Source organism: Colias philodice, chromosome 17 (genome assembly GCF_061535455.1).
Source record: "Colias philodice isolate Cphi_HAF_F1 chromosome 17, ilColPhil1 Martin Lab GWU primary, whole genome shotgun sequence".
In the NCBI taxonomy this organism is placed as follows: domain Eukaryota; kingdom Metazoa; phylum Arthropoda; class Insecta; order Lepidoptera; family Pieridae; genus Colias; species Colias philodice.
The window spans coordinates 6,143,133-6,161,458 of NC_143102.1; the positions used below are offsets into that span (position 1 = coordinate 6,143,133).

The window sequence follows — 18,326 nt, forward strand, 5'->3', positions numbered from 1 at the left end:
ACGTTTTATTCCGTTTGTATTAGTTTCTCTGCCCTTGAAAGGTATTCGCGACTTAAACTTGGCAAGGAAATCGTTAATCTTGTAATTTATAACTTTCTATAAATTATTTATTTGATTGTGATGGTTACTATAATTTCAGTATAATGAACTTGAACATTACGATGGTGTTTTTATTAAAATCACGTTGATGCAGGTCACCCATACTGATATCTTATTAGTTAGCAAATTGCATACGACTTTTTGAAGTAATGCGAAACCGAATCGATTTTAATACGTCGCCAAACATTAAAATTCAATAAGTACGCCAAATAGCGCAAGAATAATGGATTATTAACGGATAATTTGCATCCAAACCACGCTACGACAAACAGGCCAGCATAGGGGACACTCAACAATGACCATTCACAAAATAGATCAGCCCTAAAATATTCATAATTCATACGAAATCACACGACTCAATACACCCCTCGATAAATATAAATGTGTATTAAAATTACGCATTATTCTTGAATACATTTATTAGAAGGAACCGCTTTTTGTGATGAACCGATGACCTCGTTTTTATATGTCCCGCTAAAACGACTATATAGGACCCGCCCTTACTGTGTATTTAATAAAAAATCTGTCATAAAATATTAGAATACATATCTGAGATGGCATATAATACTATAAAAAATATTATTTTATGGATTGAATATATATGACTTTATTTATGAATATGACTACGGTTCGTACAGGATAAATAAATTCAATTGAAATGTGATAGCATCGAATACCAATCAACACAGTTATCTCAAACAATATAACTGAATAATTAACAAATAAACAAAACAATATGAATTGAAAATAAACAAAAATTTATCCAAGCAACACTAGAAACAAATAATTTGGAAAATCCAAAAGTGCACGCCTCATAATTTTTTTTTAATAAATATTTATTAATTATTATTTTTGTTTATTTAATAACAATTAAACCACATCGAATCAGACCCTGAAAAATGAAAGGGTTCTATTCCTGAGCATACTCAAGCGTAAGAGAAAAAAAAAGACTCGATTAGTAAAGTATTTCGGTCGCTATCGTGTTAACAAGAAAAAGGATCCGCACATACAGACACACGGACGTCCAAGACAGAACTTTTTTAAACTGTTTTTTAACTAGTTTAAATAACAAAAATGACATCAAAAATATCATGAACGTTAAAAATTGTGTTTTTTCTTAATATGTGCGTGTATTTATTATCTTACAAGTGCAATGTATGATACATAAAGACATTTTAAGTTTGAAAAATCAGATGTTTTGCGCGAAGTGACAGTAGTACCCACCTCAACGCTTCGCTTATGAGGCGTGCAAAAGAACTCTATACAAATCGAAAATTCGAGTTCCAACAGGATCATGTTGAAAATGGATTTCACAGAATTTTCCAACCAGTATGGTTTTTCGCGCATCCAAGCCAATATTTGTTAGAATATGAAAGTGTATAAAATATTTCTGAATTTTAAATTCAAACTAGATTTATCACATTTAGCTGCAACACAAAATGTGCGAAAAATTCATGTGCTATTTTATGCTGAAACAGCAACCTTTTCATTTGTTTTATGCTGTGTTTATTTTGATACTGTTTACTTTATTTTAAAAATTTGTTTTTGTGTTGACTGTGTTAGTGTTATATATGGGGAAGTGCGTCTTCATTCGAATGTTTAATGCTCCTTTACATAAAAACTACTGAACCGATTTAGTTGAATTTTGGATAATATCATATGACCTGAAATAATCGATACAGTAAACTTCTGTCCCCTTATAGAATAAGAGGCAGATGCATCTCACATCTGTTTCACTGATTCCTAGATTTCCTTACCGGAACTAGAACAATCATATTTATTTTAGTAGATAGTTAATCCAGGCTCTTAAAAATAATACCTATAACCTTCCTTTATTTAATAATAATGGCCTTCTTAATATCAAAATACTAAAATAATAATCGTGTGAAGGCATAAACAGAACATAATTGCTAGAAGCTTAAACTAATGCTAATTGTAATCCACTAATAAGTCATTAGTTATTAATTTCTAAGCTTTACCAGCATAATAACATGGTCTTGATTTCTTGAATATGAGAAATATAGGTATAAAAACATGTCTTGTAATATCATGTTAGGTTATTAGAAAAAATACCTAATAATATTTGTGGTAGCTAACAAGCATACAAAACTATAAAAACTTGACGCGTCAAATAACAAAATCTTGACGCGTGATTGACAATCGTGCTTGATAATTTATTAACCTTCTGTTGTTTTTTATTCATTCTCATACAAATTATGATAAAAACTTGATGTAGCAAAAAGCATGTAGGTATTATTGGATTATTTGCCATTCACACAGTTATTGGTTAACAAGTTAAAACTCTAATTTAAACTTTTAAACTTAATCGTTTCTTAATTGAAAAGATGAAAAGTCTGAATTCTGGTGTTTTTATAATCGAGGTAATAAATTATTATCCGTGCTCCATATTTCCACCAAACCATATCGTTTAAATCTGTTTTTGAAAGAAAAATCTATAATAAATCTAAAAAAAATACTACATATTATTAAATCTTATATCTAACTAGCTGCGCTCCGCGGTTTCACTCGCGTGGCTCCGCTTCTTCTGGTCTTAGCGTGATGATAAGCCTTATAGCCTTCCTCGATAAATGGGCTATCCAACACTGAAATAATTTTTCAAATCGGACCAGTAGTTCTTGAGATTAGCGCGTTCAAACAAACAAACTCTTCAGCTTTATAATATTAGTATATATATGTAGGTACACATTAAATACAAGCGCTGTGGTATTTCCTACTTTGTTCCGGACATAATAATTAATTATGTATAGAAGTTACAAGTAGGTAGGTATGTTAGTTAGACAAGTTCCAAATTTTATACATTGTTAATGTGTAACTTTCGTAAAACCTCATCCCCAAACTTCATAATAGGTAAAGTTTCTTTTCATTAACAGTGAACAAACTATATACTGTTTGTAAAGATATTATAAACGACTTTAATATTAACACCAAACTTAACAAATTAAATATCTAAGTTTTAAATACTCTAAAGAAAGTTCGTTTATGTAACCCGAAATAGATTAATAAAATTAGTTTAAAAACATCTTCACAAATTAACAGCTCAACTCAAGTGAGAATCTATTAAATGCAACAACAAATAAAAAACTATATTACGTCTTCAACGCTCGACAGCACAATTAAATGGAGTAACAAAAACATCGCTATCAGTGTAAATTTATGTTCAGAAAAGTTTAACGAAGCCATTGCGAGTAATGAAATCGTTGAGCTATTTAAAATTAACGATTAACCAACAATGCGTTCATTGACAGCAAGACGGAACACGAATCCCTCCATAAAATCACTCGTAAATCCTACCCTATACAACTAAACTAATAAATAAACTCAATCGATTGTGGGGAAAAAATATAATAGCTGTATCGAAAATGCAGCGCGTGCGCAAAAATAACCACGCTATTTATTGGTTCAGATTTCAAATAATATGAGGCGAACCGTGTGCATGATGCAAGCATTGAACGAGGTTTAGTTGAATGACAGATGCAAACAATAAAAATCATGCGAATGGCATTGTTGGGCCAATTGCATTCCATGGCGTTAGGGGCATTTCGCGTATCAGCTTATGCCATAATCATTCACCGATTTACCGATTATCGATCACTCTTAACAATCGTCGATAATTGTGTGTTTTTTCCGTATCGGCGAATGAAAGAAAAAGTGTATCTTCATTACGGTGAAGAAAAATTACGTTCTGCGGAGTGTGAAAAATGATAATTAGTGTGTTTATCTTTTGCATGAGTGCACGTAATGCCTGTTACATTAAAAGTAATAGAAAGTAATTGAGAGGAAAATTGCATTTGATTTTGACTCGATTACAACTTGTTCATGTTATTGTTAATAACTGTAATGTGTTCCTTTTAGAAGCGTAAGTTATATAATTATATAATATGCATACCTATCATTATCTTTACTCGATGTTAATGACCTGTAAACAAAGCTTTTAGATCGATAGTCTACGAAACGATTACAGGATTAACGAACGAACGATACTTTCTTTTATTTAAATTCCCTTTGAGCAATTAGTGTATGAAATGTAGCAAATGAAATCCTTCTCGTTTAAACTCTTTCATTTGGGAATTCTTCAAGGCTACCTTTGAAGAATTCAGACCTTTTAAATTTAGTGAAAATTGTACAAAATTTAGCCAAAACAATACCTTGACGGTATTGTTTTGGCTAAATTATATATATATATATATATATAGTATTACTATAAAAACACAGATAAACAATCACAAATTATTACCTGAAAACTTACAACACGCGCATGAAGATGTATGCAGCCAATAAGATAATTAAACGACCGCAATTAAAATACGTACCTTATAATAAAATAAGACATTAGTTGCGACTAATAAAAACGTTTCAGAAATATCAACTCCATCTTGATTCTTGATGGCGTGTGGCGATGGTCACTTTCTACACTCGCTTTTATTTTGTACTTATATCTTGCATCAGTAAAAATGTCATAATCACCGGTTACTTGCAGTTAAATATGCAAATCGAATTATCATACGGAGAAATAACGAGATAATGACTCCATTTGAACATTAGATGAATTTGCTAATTTGAGCTTTAATTACAGTTTCATAGTATGTAGGCATGATGTTGCGTTTTGGGATTTCTAAACTCTATTTGCTCTAATAAATGAGGGAAATCTGAAAGAAGTTCGAAAAAGTAAAAGTATCTGCTCTTCTTTGTATTTTCTTAACGTACTGAGATGTGAAAGAAAGTATTTTGTCTTTTGAGAGAGATTTGTATATCTTGGTCTGTGGTACGTAACTGTATGGCACGAAGAAGTAAGTATATTTATTTATTCTATGGTAAAAGTAACAAACGTGAACCCCTATTTAAATATCGATTGTTTATTTACATAAATAATTGATCGTGAGGCCCTAAGCTTATAAATATTTATGTTATTCCAAACTTCAATGGAAGGAATACTTAAGCAATAAATTTACTTCATTGCGAGCGTATAAGTTTAGGAAATTCATTGAACAACAGAGCTTATATTTGTCTAAATTTATTCGTTTTGTATCAGATTTACTAATATCAAATATTCTTATTTTACGCATAATATGACGCAATTAACAAACTATTTATAGGCCGGCAACATATCTCCGATCTTTCAATGTATGAGAGACCAATGACAATACTGACTCATATACCGATATCGGAATGAAACGCAGATGACAGGCACTTAACTTCTTATTATGGATGCGAGTGTTCATAGAAAATATTATATGCGTGATACACCATATTATGATTGACGTGGAACAAATACCTAAGCTTTGTACACATAATATGTATACAAGAGGATTTTATCGGAGACATTGATGAGTGTAGACGCGCCCCTCTAATACTGGATGGACAGATCACAGATCAATAATAATCAGAAACCCCACGAACCGACCCCACGTGGTCACAAAGCGGGAGACAAAATTTGCTGGAGTAGTTCCCTATTTATTCAGAAGCATTCCTTTTAACAATCTTCTTAATCAAAACAACCTCACTCACTCTGTCAAGAGAGGTTCTAAACTTCTAACCACAATTACCAGCAAACATCTTTAGTATTCAGTGAACAGTCCCAGGTCCCTTGACATGCCTCGCGGAGCAAATGTGACCTGATTTGAAGCGATCTAATAGCACTGGTGTTTCTCAGAACAAGATAACTTACTCTGGAATATACTTAGACTGACACTGTCAGAGAAAGTGTGTCCATAAATTCTAGCTCAACAGCTTTCCTACTGGGAATAGAAGTGAAACTGAAATAAACACTATTTGCTGTTTGCGAATGGTGTGAGCGAGATTAGGCTTTAGAAATGAACCGATTATATTATTTACGAAATCAGTATTAAATTATCGACTCGTGTTAGCAATTGTGTTCCCTATAAGGCCAGGCGTTTAAATACAAAGCAGACAAATCGTTGCGCAAAAATCTATACAATAGAATAAGATATTGCTGTAAGACACTCAGAAAATCTTCGATAATGATATCAGTTGTCGTTCAACGAATTAAAATTTCATGTTTAGTTAGTAGGTGCACTGACCGACCTCGGGGTGAGCGCAGAGTACACATGCAGTAGCGTTTATTGGAATGTAATAAGGTCGGAATTGCCATAAATCCATTAAAGTAACAGTAGATGTATATGAGTACTTGTAGAGGTAAGTATGCCCGTGGGCGAACACTAGGTGATTCATTGCGTAGTGCGTACCCACTCGGACCTCAGATCGGATACAGGAATAAAGATTTATTAAGATTATTATCAAGACATTACGCTTTTATCAAAATTGCTTTCAAGTGGGATATTTGATATGTGGGAGGGAGATGTCTGTATATCGTCAATTAGCAGGTATTGAGATAAATTTGCCCACGGATAACAATTGCAGCCACTGATTTCAAATAGAATCTGCTTGCTATTACTTTAACGCATTTCTCCAAAATAGTGATGGAATCATTTTAATGCGGAAGTAAAAATAAATTACACAAACGTAAAAAAGCTAATATTTTTGAACGTCTCATAAAACCATAAAGATTAATTGCGCCTTGTTCTTTCTACTCATAAATCTCGGCTAGTTGTCTAAAAAGATAACTTACAAATTCACACGAATGCTCTCATACATCTCTAATTAAGTCTGCGTATTCTTAAGAAGAAAGTTTTAATAATATATTATGGGAATATGTATTTGGCTTATTCGGTTTTCGGGTGAACGCATACAAGAATACTCAATAAGGTTTGTAGCACACTTGCCTAAAAAGGAAATACATACAGGAAGGTATAAGTTATCGATATTGTTAAATTAATTTTCTTAATGTCCGGAAGTTTTAACTAACCCCAAAAGCGAATTATGAATAATAAACATTTATGCCTGGAAGTGTTCAGCTGATCCGACGTCATGCGTGCACATGCATATTCAAAGATCAGTTTCCATTTCGCGTGCGTAATCGGAAACGCGCCGAATCCACACAAAACGACACCGCAAATATACACTTTATTGCCAATGTAATAAGTGAAATATCTAAATGACGCATCGATAATGATTTATTCATTTCTAAATTACTGCAGCAAAGAGGAAGAGGTAGCCAGCAAAAAAGAGAGGCGAAAAGGAACAAACCCACTTAATAGCGCGTGAGAGTGTGACGGCAATATGCGCGTGAAGTACGGAAGAAAGTGATGGATATCCATCAATTAGGAAAGTATTGACAGGTGACGGTTTTAATGCCGGTTAGTGTGCTAGCGTGCCAAATTATAGTTTTGTCGCGCCTGGGAATAAAGGGGAAAGGAGTAACTGTTTGATTTCTTAACTAATGCCATGGGAAAAATTCCAAAACACAATATGCGTGTCATTAAAAAACCACTTGTCTACGAATTTTCTATGATCAAAACTTGGTTGAAAATGATTTGTAATAATGATGCAGATGTTGTAAAATAAGTACATACTGATGACAGTTTTGATTGTTTTGTAAAACAAAATTTGATGGTTTAAGGCTTGTAGGTAAATCAAGTACCTATGTTACGTTACATTTAAATTCATCAGAAATATACTGTAGAATATAACTTCAAATTAATTTAACTCAATTTCAGCGATCCTACTTAATTAAGACTAAATTAATTTTTGTGAAATATTCTCTCAGCCTAGTCTTGCAATTCATAGGAGTATTACTCGGTTCTTGTTAATTAACACGTCCCTACTTCATTAATTTATATTAAAACTGGATAATTATGAAATTTCTTGAACTGTCATTTTGACATTCAGCTAGCGTGCTCTAATTTGTATCTGTGGCTTACGTGTGACGTTATGCATTATACGTAACATTTACGTGACATCTCAATGTTGTTAACTATTAATTAACTAATTATTAGTGGTAATTAAATATAAGAGAACATAAGCTTATCTACTTTGTAAGGTAGCAATTATTAATTACTCGATAATTTATATTTAGCGACGAAACTAATGAATATTAAAAGTGTATTTTATATCACGATTACGTTCATCTTTACGTAATTATACCTAAGAATGTTAGTTACAAAAGTACTTGAAATTTGTTAATTTTATAGCTGTGTTATCATGGATTAATGTGCCCATAAAGTTTATATAATTATGCATTATTTAAAATTAGATTATGTATTAACTTGAAATTACGAAAAAAATATGCAAAATACCACAGTTCAACCTTGACGAAAGCATCCAAATAATCAATTTGAATAATTTAAAACAAATAATAATCCATTATAATATATTCTGACAGTAAGCTAAATCTCTATATTCTACCAACTATGCATCTGTCATTGATTGATTTGAACATGCAGGGGGCATTATGCACTGTGACCGATGACTCTGATGACAGATGGTAAAGATCATTAGCCCACTTGGCGTACTGTTTATTTTTTTTTTACTAGCGGGTAGTTGCACATAACAATAATATTGGCTTAGGCGCAAACGCATGTAACAATGTGGTCTACTAAGATGAAAGGTCAAAACGGGGACAGAAAAATAAATCAAGATTGTTTTAACTTGTGTTATTTTAAGCAATAATTAAACAAATGCAATGCCCAGAATGAATCAATTTCAATAAATCTAGTCATAATATTTATTAAATAATTGATCGGCGTAACAAGAATTATGTAAAATGTCAAGTGCCTTCAAATAAACAGACTTTGCGTTGTTTATTGTGCAAGCAATTCGACATGAACCCACTGAGTTAGATACAATGTTTGTATCAAAATAATAATAATTTATTTTACAAGTACCGACAGTTTAGCTTGTACTTATCACCGTTTAAAGCATTTATCTCCGCTTATACCAGGTAAAGTAAAGTAGGTAGGTATAAACCTACCTACTTTAATCTCGCTGGGCGAAATTAGATTCAAGGTACAGTCATGCTCTAAATTGCAGTCGCTACAAACTGCATTTTGTAAATAACTGTACCTAACTTCACTTACGAAGACAGCTCATTTAGCTAGCCTCTGTTATTAACAATCCATGCCGATTAATTAAATCAACGTAACATCAATAACTTAAATAAATCTCTTCAAAAATTGAACAATTTTGTTATGTGCGTAAGTATACATAATGTAAATGTGATTACCAAACTATTGAAACGTAACGAATAGTGTAACGTCTGCGATTAGATAGAATAGACGGAAACAAATAATTAACATTCGCCGAAAAGATATCAAACTTGTACATATATAGAAATTAACATGTCACAATTTTATTATGTCAGGCAGTATGTTACTAAATTTACAATAGTTATCACCATGCTCCATGTAAGATAGTGTACAATGATAGTAATTATTAGGTATAAAAAGTAACTTACCTATTAAAAACACCAACAATCACCATAGTAAATAATCCAAATCTTTCAATAACAAACAGCAATATCCATCAGGGTAAATAAAATACTTTATATCATTCCAATTGTTCACATTTTGTTTTTGCAAACTATAAAAAAATACAATGTTCGGACTTCGGACACGCGCACACGTTCACAGAACAGCAAGCGACATGCGCTCCGCACGGCGGTTGAACACGAACTAAGCGAGCGTTGTTGTTGTTGATTTGCAGAATGCAGCCTGCAGCCGCTGCTCATTGGTCACTGCGCTCGCGCCGACAATTGAGATACAACTCGACGGCCGCGGCGCATGTGCAATGCGACGCGTTTGAATTTCGAAAACCTCTATTGTAAAGATTGTAACCGACTGCAATGATTTACGGGGCTTATCAGCATATATTAACCATTGAACCCCATAGATTATTTTTAACTATGGTCAGAGAACATATTATGTGAGATAAATTAATTATCATAATATATTTTCATAGTTTAATTTATTTTGGAAATCAAAATACCTATTAGGTATCGTGATTAAACAATTTCCTCTAAGATTCCTCTAAAATGCTTTCCTAACTATACATTGTATTGTATGAATTCTCAAGGAATGAAAGGGTCTGTGATTTATACACCCTTAACTTGTAATGTATTCCGACTATAACGGGGTATCATTTGTCGTGCGTTACTCACCTGTATCTTACGGATACTACACAACTACTCACTCAGTTTTGTGACGCATACTAATGTTCCCATATGTATGCTTCTCTGGGTCCGGGATAAATACCGATTTAAAACAGTTGACAACGGTCACAGATTAGTTGGGTACTATGTATAAATGTAGGTACGTAACAACGGTGTGTTAAATGTCATGACTCATGAGATTCGGAACTTTAGTTATTGTCAATTTGATTGAAAATTCACAGATTCTAATAAAAATATTACCTACGACATCGACGTAGTTAGAAGTTAGATCTTCCTCGGTATATTTAAATTTTAAATGAATTATGAATTATGTTATTATTTGTTGCATACCATAATCCAGTTCAAACTAATTTAGTTAGGTATTTGATACATATCCAGCAGCGTATTCACAGAATTCGGTATCGAATCGATTCAGTAACGGCATAACCTAATAACAGCAACGGTACCTAGTACCTACCAAAAACCATTACATCCCTATTAAAGTTACAAATTACAATGGCCTTTTCTGTATGCAAAAAGTTATACCTACAATGTTAATTCAACAGGCATACCTACAATGCGTTCATTATTGTCACTTTCGTTTCAAAAGTTTTAAGGAGCAACAGTGTTTTTTAATGGGTTGATGACAACAACATAAAAGCCACAGATTATACGTTACACGGCTAAATTCTAAAAACAGTTCACTGTTCATCAATTTTAATATAGACGCTAATTTTCTATAAATCGCGTCAATATAGGTACAACTAACCGATTCAAAAGAATTAAATAGTACAGAGTATGAAAGGTCTTTTCTATTTTTCGATACGATTCACAATTTTCCACAGACTCAAGTGTACGAGTAGTGGTCGGAGTGACGGGTCTATATCCTCTTTAAGTCAGTTCAATAATGTAATGTAACTGTATTATGTCATATAGAAACTCCTTGAAATGCACTTACCTCAGGAGGATGTTTATAACTCTGTCCATTATATTTGATTTTTGACAGCTTCACGCCTATGAAGGATTGTATTGTCTATATGTTAAAATGTCATACATATAATTATTGTACTTCATGGACAGGCCCCGCCCACTTAGTGATGTCTACACAGAATTATTCAATGATGGGTCGATAGATTATAATAATCGATAGAAATACTCTGTAAAATATATCCGATACAGAAAAACTCTTCTATTATGTTATATAATTTAAAGTATTTAAACATAAAGACAACCAAATTGTAAGATAGAAACCAATAAATAATAAAATATTAGTTAAGTTTAGTTTTAACATAAAATGCATAGATCTTATTATTACATATCTCATTAGTATGTTTACGTTGTAATTATTATTTACGTACCTGATTCGATTTATGATAATATTTTGAATTTATAATTGAAATGGTATCACAATCGATTATCTTTTGTACATCACTTCTGGTATCACCCGTCGAGCTGTCAAAAAGCAATTCTTATAGTGGACAGACTAGTGTACCTACCTATAGATCAATTTTGCTACATGACTTTGTGGCGGTGCTGGTGGTTTCGTCTGTGTTGCATAATAATTTAGAGGGCTATTCTAAAAAATTTCTGAACTGGTAATATCATAGTAAATACTATTTTGAAAACGCAGCAGGTGCGCCGTGTATGATTTTACATAGTATTTTGCTCACATTTGCCCGTAATGTTGCTTGCTGTAGTGTTAATTAGTTTAATCAAGAATGGATCCCGTTAACAGTTAAAACATTTAATAAATCTATATCATCTTACGAACAGTAAAATGATATGAGACAAGCTATAACATCCTGGCATTGAACTTGTTGCTTTTTAATCCGGAAATCTCAAAGCCGGAGTTGGCCTAAGTTCCTTTAGAGACGTGTAACAGTTAGGTATAATTGGCTTATGTTTACTCTTGAGTCTCGGTAAATTAGTGGTCGTTGGAGGTGTGTCATTTATGATTGGCTTCTATTTGATCTAGCGGTCCAAGGCGATCTAATGAAGCGTAACCAGACGGTTCTAAGCCTGCTTTATGATTAAATCAATTCTAGAACTCATAGAAAATCAAATTAATTTATAATTGAATTGGAAGAACACTTATACAACAAGCGCGGTAACTGCTTTTGAGATATAAAATGAATACAACAAGAAAATAAAACCTTCTTCACAAATACGTTACAATTTGCATATCTCAAACTAAAGTCGAAGTTAAAAGGGTCGTTGACATTCTCACTTCACGGCACTTAAAATACCTGGCGGCACTTTTGTTTCTTATCGAGATCATACAGCTTCCTAATTGGGACCGATAGTCCGATTATAATAGATGGGGGACGTCCCGGGGCGAGGAAATCGGGGTCACTGTGCTACCACCTGTGTCAGTTCTCTTAGAGTATTTTAGGGTAAACCCATTGTTACGTTGCTATAATTGGAAACGATAAATGTAATTGTATAAGACAATAGACCCGGTCTTAAGTTATAATAAAAGGTCTTATGAGACCTTTTGTAATGAACGTTGCGTGAACCGGTGTGATAAATGGTAACAAATATTGGGAAGAAGTAAAAATAGTATGGGAATGTATTGAATTGTTTGGTTCAATAATGAATTGCAATTTATATTGTTATAGTGTTTTATTAAAATGATAATTAACGACCTCAAAAGCAAACACTTATGAATTCAATTTTATTAGAACCTTTTCAATTTTTACATACTTACTAAATAATATAAGCTACATTATATTATTTAGTATGTAAAAATGTTTGTAATTCTATACTTTAATATTATTTATTTATTTATCAATTTTCCAATTTTATATAGAAAGTTCCGACAAAAGCTGTCAAAGTGAGAAGAGGGTAAGAAATACGTATTGTATAGTAACTTTTCGATAAATATTACTCTTGTACTTTTAACATTATCAAGTAAAAATAACCTGCCCATACAAATATAATGTATTTAAAAAATGTGAAAAGAGAGCTGCACAAAAGAAAATTAAAGCAAAACTAATACATGTAATATAGCGTATAAAATTATTTCATTATTGGAATGTACCTAACAGAAATTAACACATTTTGTAAAATAGGTAAAATTTGACTACTTACTATCTTTTTGAAAAGTGACTCATACACGAATGTAGTAAAAACCACAACAAAACAAACAAACTACTTTACTTATTTTATGACGTCAGCAAACGTTATTAATTATTGCCAATAATCGAATTACTCACATTGGAATAAGTTTCAACACCACGTAAAATAATTTATCATGGCTTCTATTATTATATATAATATTATATCAGCTTCATCTTTTTAATAACTCAGGCCCCGGAAACACAGACAATAGAAAATCTATTGTGTCGTGGACCGATCGGGCCGCTTGGGGCTCAATGGGTTAATGAACTTAAAACAAAATATTATTAGAAGTTGCAAGTAAATAACTAAGGTCAAAAACCTCGTATCCAAGCAAAAAAAAACATATCATTAACTAGGAACCCTGGAGTCTAGATCCAACCGTGTCTAAACTAAGGACTAAAGTCTAAACATATCTTCACTCCGGAAGCAAATCAAGCCATCACCTGTCAATATAACGAACCTCATTACGTAACATCAATTTATGGCTACAGGCTACATCTTTACTTTGCACACTATTTTTATTCGGAGAAGAAAAAAAAATACATGCGGACAGTTATCCTTATTAGGCATGTTTACAAACCAATAGAGAAATATTTTAATTTGTAAAAGAGTAAAATAAATGTATGCATTTGCATCGTACATAAACTGTATTAAGAAAAGCAATTACATAGTACATATTCAATGCATTAGCGCTTCAATCCACTAATTGATTTACATATTATAAATAATAATCATTGAAAAATATAGCAGCGCTTGTAAGCGCTTTAATGATGATTGTGTGAAAGTCTCTTAAAATATGACTGGCAAATAGTAATTAATGAGGAGCTTTCATTTATCAAAATCATAAAAGAGTTTGCCACATTCTACTAAATACATGTTACTATGCGATCTTGCCTACAACCTTCAATTAGCAAAACAAACGACTGCAAAGTAACTATGAAACGTTAAAATGTATATTTACTAGAACGAAAGGGTGTTTATTTATGTATTTGTGCACAGCATGTGCGGGCGTATATTGCGCTATTTCTTATCTCGTATATTGCAAAAATGCAAATAAAATGCATATCGTAATATTATGCACACAATGTTGGTAAGTTACAGCGCTTCACCGCTTACATAGATAAAGGAAACCAGATAATACTTTGTACCCCGAACACGTGGTAGTCCTGATTAAAACAAACAGTTCACGAGAACTTTATTGTTGCCAACAAATTCACTTCGGAGTCGGAATGATCTAGATTCAACGTTTGCACGTGTTTTTGAAACGTAAACACGATCCTTTAAAACATTTATGAAACATTAATTAAAAACTTCGGTCTTATCTTTGAAATTATTTTTATACAATCGAAGATAATTTGATTAACTTTTGCATTAATAAGCAAGTACAATATAAAAAAAATAGTGTTTAGGTACTTACTTCTCAATATGAGTCCACATTTTTCTTCACCTTTATTAAAGTAGGTACATAATTATATGTTCCTAATACTAAAATTACTAAATATGTAGGTTTAATATACAAATATTTTACATGTAATATCAATAGAAACAACGATGAACGATATGATTACATTTCCCGTGAAATTAATAAACGGAAACCTTTAATTTTTGTAAATTATAAAACACACAAAATAACTCTCAAAATAACCGTCAATATGAGACGTTAAAGTATTAGAAATAACAGAAACAAGACGCTGTGAAACAATCTGGCTACAAGGCCATTCTGTATAATTACGACTGAAACTTGAATGACCGTATACACTTATCATAAGATCAAATGTACGAAATTCATTTCTACAAAGGCGTTGACCTTATATTATTACGTATTTTTGGATCTTGTGCAAGCAAGCCTCAGAAGGGTCACGACCCACTTTGACCTATTATTAACTACATGGGACGTCTATCGTTAGTCGTTACTAATATTATATCCATACGTGGATATTAAATATAGAAGAAGGGAATTGCATCCTTAATAAAGCTTTTATTATTATTAGAAGCTGACCCAACGTTGTTCTATTCTGTGAGAATTTCATAGTATTTGAAATTAGTGTGCTGTGTGACCAAGTTTTGAAGTCTGGACAGTTTCCTTTTTCTAAATCTAAAGTATACGGATATTAATGGCTAGCTAAAAAATCTGTTCAATTTATTTCTAAATAGTGCCGTTCTCATGAATGAAAACATTAACTATGGTCTAAATTTTATACAAGAAATTACTGACTAATCGTTGGAATTAGCAATGTTCCCAAAAGAGCAGCTTAACCTAAATACAGGACCATTTAAGTACACTTTAGTTTTCCACCAACGTGGATTAAGTTACTTTATTGGATTCATTTAAATTCGAGACTAATAATTCTTACCCGTATTTCCATGGCCTGTAATTAATCGTCCATATTGGCACTTACCTGAAAAAAGAATAAGAACTTATTAGTTTGTAACATAAATTCCTTTTAAAATGCTACAATACTTTTAATGCTATTTGCATTTTACTCATTGAATGAAATGAAAATGAATGAATGAATATTATCGACGTTTATAAAGTTGTTTCCGGTTTCCGTTGTAGATTATATTAGGTTAGGTTTTTACATGCTTAGAGTTTAGATAATATCCATGTATAGGTTACTAAATAAAGGTTGTTAAATAAATTTATAAAATAATACCGACTCTAAAGGTAATTCAAATTTTCCAAAGTCCTTTAACCTGTTTCTTCTTTATAATAATCAAATATTCCTTAAAGAACATAATTAATTTCATACACAATACCAGCCCTTAGCCCCGAATCTCAAAAAACAAACAAATATCCGACCTCATTACCATCCAGAGCGTTCTCAGATAAATCCTGTGTTACATTTGCATTGTCATCCGGTTTTTGCACGACACCTTACAAGTTCAATTGTAATCAACTCGTTTCAGATCTCGTTTGATTCCATTCCGATGAGAGCGTGATCGAGTTCTCCATCCATCATGTGAAATTAGATTTTAGTTGGACAGGTTTGAGTGAATTTAATATTAGACCAGTTTTTGCGTGCATCCGACGGTGCGGTTATCCGTGAAATGCGTAATTGGTAACACACTGACATAGTTTTTGCGGTTTTGTTAATCACTGATGAACATTAGTGATAAGGATCATTGACTAGTCACTGGGTAAGTAAAATAATTGTGGTCTCTGTGGGCGTAGAAGGTTGAGAACCTGATTTAAGGCAATTTTGATGTGTCAAAAGTCCTTGATAAATTCAAAATGGTCGCAATTTTTGACAATGTTTTATATTCTCTTGCTAATCTTTATTGCCATTATCTTTAAATTACTATAACAATAATTTTAACACTATAATACATTTAACAGAACCGGGCCTACTATATTAAAAATAACAGGGTTTCCAATTTTAAATAAACTTGACAAAGAAAATTAGCCTCAAAATGAGGTCTATTATAAGATCTCAAACGGAACGCTTCTGAGAAAACTACTAGTTTTTGTGAATGAATACTAATGCTTCTAAATTCGTTCCACTTATTAATTTAAAGCAATTCATATGCTGCCTGAAGCCACATAATTTCATATAGTTGACAGGTATGGGCCAATACGCAATAATTATTGCATTTATGACGACCCCAGAAGGCAACATGATAAGCATATTTTAGCTTGGAGCGCGCATGCCTTGTTTAGAAACAACAGCTTGTAATTGCATCGATTATTGTATAATGTAAAATGTTTTAAAACGCACAATTATATTATTAGTCTGTCGGAAAGTATTCAGCTGGAGTAGGTCATAATGGATTTGATTGGAAGAGAAACTCTTTTAATTAGTAATGGTTAAAGAAAAATACTTTAAAAAAATATACGTAAAAACTCATTGCATTATGAAATGATGATCTTTTAATTTTTTTTTAATTTGACGATTTCATTTCTTCGTGATACTATGTATTGTAGTGTATTTAACACCGTTGCTTTACTAAATTTTAACTTACTAGCGGTCCGCCCCGGCTTCGCCCGTGGTACATATTTCGCAATAAAAGGTAGCCTATGTTCTTTCTCAGGGTCTAAAGATTATCTGTGCCAAATTACATCAAAATCGGTCCAGTAGTTTATGCGTGAAAACCATACATACATACATACAAACCTTTCCTCTTTATAATATTAGTATAGATTTCAGTATAAAGCAATTTTTATTAAATATTTCCTTTTCTATGTGATATAAAATGCTCCTTATCAAAATACCTCGCACTTGAAGCTGGGACATCTTCATTGGACACCAAAAAGGGATATAGCTATATAAGAGCACAATCAAGTGTGCTGTTATAAATTCTAAATTACAGTCCGACGGAAGCCTTCCAGCTTTATAGAGAATACGCGGAATTTGTGGCAACACCAGTCACCACAGACTTAAGATCAACTGGATATGACTTTTCAATTAAAATTTATCATAATCTCTATGATACATAATTGAATAGCAAGTTGATTTCGATTTAAAACAATTACAAAAAGTCGTTGTAACCTTTGATGCAGAATTATTAAATTAACTGTACGTGAGAAATAAAATAATTTAATACGCTTTATTCATGAATGGTATTCTTTAGTTTTGACGAAAACTTACAAGCTATCACACTCTATTTACAGTGATTGTAAATGTTTATGAGTACTTTGAAATCCTTCAATTATTCTCTATCCATACTAATATTATAAATGCGAAAGTAACTCTGTCTGTCTGTCTGTTACTCAATCACGCCTAAACTACTGAACCAATTTGCATGAAATTTGGCATAGAGATATTTTGATACCCGAGAAAGGACATAGGCTACCTTTTATTGCGAAATATGAACCACGGGCGAAGCCGGGGCGGACCTCTAGTAGATTATGAATTCGAAAAATAACACTGCCATATATTTTATTATCTTGTTGAAAATCAACTGCTTAGAACTTTAGAGCGTCTCGAGGTGTTTCTAGTCACTTTAATTCGTTGGTCTAGATTACGTAGCTCCCTACAATTTTAACGATATTACATTTGTTACATTACTTACTTGGTACGAGCATTTTGTTATTTTATAACACAATAGGTTATTCAGTAGTATCGTGATTGTAAATTGTTTTGTT

General features: G+C 32.2%; 1 protein-coding gene across 3 annotated transcripts in view; it reads right to left on the reverse strand.

Moving 5' to 3' along the window:
• The window catches only part of RapGAP1 (Rap GTPase activating protein 1), a 223,922-nt gene that overhangs the window by 130,823 nt on the left and 74,773 nt on the right, over nt 1-18,326 (reverse strand). The window contains exon 1 of one of the 3 annotated variants that reach the window (XM_089706129.1): nt 9,431-9,666. The exons of 1 other annotated variant lie outside the window; for it this stretch is intronic. Coding sequence is in view for 1 of the 2 variants with exons in the window: in XM_089706132.1 (XP_089562258.1) it covers nt 9,431-9,456 (26 nt within the window). In the remaining variant the exon portion in view is untranslated. Of the gene's footprint in view, nt 1-9,430; nt 9,667-18,326 lie in introns of those variants that run through there. One more of the 3 variants, XM_089706132.1, reaches the window with a different exon arrangement.